At 44.2% G+C, this 6,000-nt stretch overlaps 1 protein-coding gene across 11 annotated transcripts in view; it reads right to left on the bottom strand.

Annotated features, from left to right (window-relative positions):
• Positions 1–1,051: 1,051 nt before the first annotated feature.
• TRIM9 (tripartite motif containing 9) overlaps positions 1,052–6,000 on the bottom strand; it is a 119,997-nt gene continuing 115,048 nt past the window's right edge. For all 11 annotated transcript variants that reach the window (XM_086321546.1, XM_086321550.1, XM_086321548.1 and 8 more), the window contains 2 exons: positions 5,309–5,471; positions 1,052–3,107 (listed from right to left, as the gene is read on the bottom strand). In XM_086321546.1, the coding sequence (XP_086177672.1) occupies positions 3,045–3,107; positions 5,309–5,471 (226 nt within the window). In that variant the 3' untranslated portion in view covers positions 1,052–3,044. The remainder of the gene's footprint in view (positions 3,108–5,308; positions 5,472–6,000) is intronic.

The following is a 6,000-nucleotide window of genomic DNA, read 5'->3' as shown; positions in this document are numbered from 1 at the left end:
AGAAGTTCCAACAACTGTCAGAGGTTACATTCAGAGATTATAATCTGGACTGGATTGTTATGGAACCAGGTTCATCTTGCCTGAAGCACAGTGAACCAAAACGCTGAGGCTTTCAGCAAAGCAAGCAGGGAAACAAACCCGTCTCCCAACCGAAGGCAAGTGGCTTGGGATATTTAGGGGATAAGGAAGGAGGTTGGGCTGAGGCATAGGGCTTGAGGGGCACGGGGAGGGGCATGTGGAGGGTATGGGGCACATTGAGGGGTGTAGGGGGAAAGGTGATTGCCAAAAGCTGTGATAACAGTCATTCTGCCCAGGTGTAACTAATTACAGCCCTCTGTTGTCAAAAGGTCACCAAGGGGACACCTGCCTGTATATGCCTAGTTGAGGGGTCGGTCGGTGGTCCCATCCAGTCTTAATAAACTCAGTTCCAACTCGAAACAGCTGATGCCAAGTTTCTGGAAAACAACTGCCACAAACATCTTGCAGTTTAGGCTGCTTACTGCTTGGAAGATTTGCAAGTCTTAGAACAACAATCTAGATTAATGAAGGCAGGTAAAATGGATTTAATCCATGCTTTCAATATGTTTTTAGATGATGTTTTTCTTTTAATATAAACCCAAGACAGTTCATTTTAAAAGGCTAATAAACAAAGGAGATGAACAATGGTGTAATTATTTAAAAACAATCGTATCACTTAGCCGCTCTAAGAAATGGTGAAGGAACCAAGTTAAAAAAAGTCAGTGACATTCCATCTTGCAGGACAAGTTTGCGGCTCTTCTAGGAGCAAGTTTGTTAAAGTAAGTCCCCAGTGTTTGGAGGCATACCCTTAATGGCATCAACTATTAATATGTTATATGAAGTTAAGGCTGAGGAGGTCAGTACCACCAGGAGACAATGCCAGGCTCCTGAGGAGATGGGATGAAGTACATTTGCTTTCCCCAGTCCTGGGGGACCTTCCAATGACCCTTTGCTGAAGAAATATTGCTCTGACAAAAGTGAAGTGTCGTCCCAAATAGGCAAAAAAACTGCGATATTCTAAAGAGACATAAAATGTTCTCTCATAAAAATCATTTATTGGTACACCAGAAATATCCATTTTTTTTCTAGTACAGGAGCTATATGCATCTATAATTGCAATTCTGTGTAAACTACGTGTTACCAGTCACTAGAAATCTAATTAGCAGGATGGATTTAATAAAGAATAAGAGTAACTATGAGTCTACAGCGGCCCAGCCATCAAGTCTCATTGGAGTAAATCAAATATCAAATTAGTGTTGGCCTGCAACAGAGTGGTTCTGTAGCCAAGAAAAACCAAGGTGGACACAAACAGGATAGCACCCATTCAATAAATTAGGTACACTTAATTAGAAAAACACCACAGCAGATAGAAATAATCTAAATAAAGCACAAAAGTAAACTATTAGCTATTTACATATATTACTTTTTGCCCAAAACTTTAATTTGCTAGCTTTCCCATCCTACTGCTTTCCTTTCGTTACTTTTTTCTTTCATGGTGAATTTCTTGACCCCCTGGCAAATATTTAGACAACTAACCAGAACTTCTTTCAAGGTCCAACGTCTTCTAAAACTTCATGTCAAACTAAAGAATCTGAAAGGAAGCTTATATAGGTCTATCTCTACATGGAAGTAATACGTTTATTATTCTTCTATTTTGCTATTATCTCTGTTAAGAGCAGAGCAGTGACCTACAATTTCATTTTCCTTCCAAACATTATTTGAACTAGTCCAGAAAGGTGGGTTGTGAATGGCAGCTGAGTGGATGGAGAGTTCACCTGTGACAGGCACAGAAAGTGAGTCTAAACGGAGACAAGAGCGTGAATCCTGAGAATGGAATGCTGTGAGCTGCAATTTAAGATCCCCCATTACAGAGAACGAGAGCGCCTCCTTCTGGTTGTTACTTTTTTTTTTCACATTAGGTTTTTAAGGCTTAGTATCACTGCAGCATTAACAAATACAAATGCTGACATCATTTCTACTAAAGAAGGGCTTTGTGATGAATGGCAGCAGGTACCATAATTAAAATAGCACAGTTGGAAAGGCATTGAGTTGGTATGCTTCTGGTGCTATGGCCAGAATGTATGGATTTCTAGCATCATTCTGGGGGATCCGAAAGATCTTGCCAATGAGCATCTCTGGCCCTTTTTATTTCCTTTCTAGTACTAGTAACAGTTTGCAATAATTTTATTTTTGGTTTGTTCTCCTAGGACAATATAAGCTCCAGGAGGGCAGAGACCACACCTGTGTATTCACTATTGTGTCTCCAGCATCTAGAACAGTGTCTGGTCCATAATAGGTTCTCAATTAAAAACTTGTGATAAATAAATGAACCAAATCATGACGTCCCCTGGCCTGCCTATGTTTAGAGACTTTCCAGTTTCAATCAGTGACCAGGGTTTCTGACCCCGCCTAATGACCCAGATGTCCTCTGAGCCTCCACTGCTATGAACCTCTATGCAGTTGTGTAGCTATCATTTTTGTGCTTCAATGGATAGTAAAACTTTTCATTGCTGAAAAGACTAGCTATGCAGAGGTAACACTGCATGAGAGGTCACAGGGCAAGAACACTTAAGAACATTCTAAATGGCAAGCTCCAAGTTCAGCTCATTCTTCCCTACCTCTTCCTACCACCTACCTCTTTGACAGAGAGCTTAAGAAACAAGTTATTAGGAGAATTTTCTCTTGGCAGTGCCAGTTCGTAACTCATTAATGACACGATCAGAAGAAAAACAAAAGATAACTCACCTACATAAAAATTAATGTAAATAAAAGCAAAATCTGGGTTTGGAAACAAAGTGATACGGTGGGCTGTCTAGGTCCTCTGTTGGTTAGAACTGCTGACTATGGAAGAGAAAGCAGGCTTTACAGCAGTAGAGAGGCTGGGGGGAAGGGTGTGCGTGGAGGCGCTGTGGGTATGAGGACCAGCGTTTCTCCTCCTCTCTCTCCCTCCAGGTCTGGCTGAGCTCCTTGCAGTCACTCTCAGGCGGGAGGTAAGAACAGGCAGCTGGCGCCTCCACGGCACATTCTTAGGCTATTGATGCTCTGCTGGAGTAGAAGTCGGGGACTTGGAGTCCCGTGTGAAGCGTGACCTAGGGGAAGAGACTGTGAGTCCTGGAGGCACTTTAGGAGCCCCCCTCCACCCAACTCACTAAGGGATCTGTTCACTTTTCTGTAACATCTGTTCTAGTAGACATCACAGAGATCTCCAGCAGAATTCAGCCTGTGCTAAGAACCTGGCCACCATGCTGGGCTTCCTGATCCTGGAGACACTTGATAATATGATTCGAATCCACCTGCCTCTTCAAAGAATTCTGGGGAGATTGTGTTCCTTATGACTGAAGAATGAGGCATTGATTTGCAGGTGGCAAACCCTTTTGACCGCATTGCAATGGTCACTGCCATATCCATGGATAGAGAACAGATGAGCAGACAACCCTTCCCCTATTATTTGTCCCCTAGTTATTTCAATTAGGATAAGCCTTTCACTTTGGGATGGCCTAGATGATTGCCAAGAATGAGGAGACATGGGCACTTAAACTATTTCACTGATTTCTGTCTAACCTCAGACCTCAGTGGACGGCTGCACCAATCAGGCTAGAACCATTTCTTGCAGTGCTGTCTGTCATCTCTCTCCACCTTGTCCCTGTCTTCCCCAGTCTAAGAGTCTTTCTCTGAAGATACTCAGAACATCCCAGAAACCTCTAAAGATCATTAAGTAAAATAGTCTTTGCAAGGGAAACAGCTAAAAAAGCGGAAAACTTTGAATGAGTGTTTTCCAAAACACACTTCTAGGGAAATCTATGGCTTTCTTTGGTCCAATGTAGAGCCAAACTCTTGATGGATTAGATTTCAGCCTTCCAGAAAAACCCATCAAGTTGCAGCAAGAGAGAAGGGCAGAGGTCACTGGGTTGCAATCACTTCTACTGCACACATACTTATAAACAACAATGGTTTTTTAAAATAGCTCCCAAGATGGTAGTTCTGTATACAACAAAAATCATGAGCACTGTGTTGATACTTAAGCCCTATCTATTTTTCGGCAGCCATTTGCTGAGTGAAGTTCACAGCCAATGTCGAGTTCCAGCTCAAGACGGAAGTGAGCGCTCCCATCTCAGCAGTGGCTGGTAGGGCACCCTCTCGCATGCCCTCATCTGTTCTCCCACCGCCCCCCATCTTCCCCAGCTATGGTTTCCTGGACCTTCTTTGCCCTGGCTGTTCCCTCTGCCTGGAAAGCCTTACCCAGCTCACTCCCTCACTTCCTTCAAGGCTCAGCTCACCTGTGACTGCAATAAGGCCCACCTATGCTGACCACCCTGCTTAAGACTGCCACTGCACTCCCTACCCTGGCACTCTCGGTCCCCTACCCTTTCCTTGTCTTCTCTCCACTGCATATTGCCTTGCCGTTGTTGTTGTTTAGTCGCTAAGTCGTGTCTGCCTTTTTGCGACCCCATGTACTGCAGCACACCAGGCTTCCCCGTCCTTCACTAACTCCCTGAGTTTGCTCAGACTCATGTCTACTGAGTCAGTGATGCCATTCAACCATCTCATCCTCTGTTGCCCCCTTCCCTCTTGCCCTCAATCACTCCCAGCATCAGGATCTTTTCCAATACTGTCTTCTAATATACTATATAATTAACACAGCAATTGTGTGTATTATTTACTGTTTCTCTTGTAACTCGAATGCAAGCTCTAAGAGGGCAAGATTTTCATTTCTGTGTTGTCACTGATAAACAACAATACTTACAATACTTCAGTAGTGCCTGACATATCAAAGGTACTCAGTTGACATTTATTGGATGAACAAATAAGAAAACCCTGTTGTTTATATTTACAAAGAATCATTACTAACTAACTTGCAGGCAGGGACTATGTTTTCTCTCCCTAACAGAAGTGATAAGACTGCAGTGGAGAAGCTCCAGATTTCTAAGCATCCTGTTAGCACCTCAGGCTCACACTTTCACTTCTCAGGCACTCCTGGGGCTTTGCGGCAGTCATTTCATTTGCTTTCAGGCCAGCAGGTTCAAGAGTTTCCTTTCCACTAGAGAGGAATCTAGGGCTCAGGAGGACAGTCATTAGCCTGCCACAAGAGAATCCCAGTTTCCCCCGCTGCTGTTCACCAAACTGTGTCTAAATATAATGAAGGGGCTTATGCTGGTCTGGAATTATCTCCCTTGTCACGTCCGACCCGTCCCGCAATCCCCTCTCCTCCGTGTCTTGGTCTGGGCCCTCCCAGGTCGGGGACTAAGCTCACCGCCCCGCGGGCAGCCTCACAAATGGAGCAGCCGCTCACCTGCACGTTCCTGTTTAGGCTGACTGCCGGGAAGAACAGGCCCTCCACGTTCTCAAACGCGATGGGACCCTGCTGTTCGTCGTTGATAAAAAACGTCAAGGTTTTTCTATTGAAGTCGAGGAGGACCCCAATCGTGGCCCCCTTTGTGATCCCTCCCTCAGTTCTGTGGAAAAAGAAAACATGGGAATTCATTTGCCCGTCCTCCTTCTAGAAGTTCCCTGTTTGTATGGTTAAACCAGTATTTCTTAATCTGTTTAAAATTATCATACCCTACCCTTGAAGCCTTTTAACACAGTTTTCCTCTTAGTGACCCCTCCTCACATACAATTTTAATGCCACAGATATATTGTTTATCTGCTTATGAGCTGTATGTATAGCTGTGTTGTGCAGTGCTCAGTCGCTTTAGTCATGTCTGACTCTTTGTGACCCTATGGATCATAGCCTTTCAGGCTCCTCGGTCCATGGGATTCTGTATTCTCCAGGCAAGAATAATGGAGTTGGTTGCCAGGCCCTCCTTCAGGGGATCTTCCCACCCAAGGATCAAACCCACGTCTCTTATGTCTCCTGCTTTATATAAAGTTTCCTGCATTGGCAGGTGGATTCTTTACCACTCACGCCACCTGGGAAGCCCGTGTATATAAAAAAGTAAGATCTGCTTGCTCCCTGAACCAATTCTCATGCCCCTGTTGAGA

Source organism: Bos grunniens, chromosome 10 (assembly GCF_055505025.1).
Source record: "Bos grunniens cultivar Pamir isolate PY7600 chromosome 10, Bosgru_T2T1.0, whole genome shotgun sequence".
NCBI classification, from domain to species: domain Eukaryota; kingdom Metazoa; phylum Chordata; class Mammalia; order Artiodactyla; family Bovidae; genus Bos; species Bos grunniens.
This window is presented reverse-complemented; position numbering and strand designations above follow the sequence as displayed.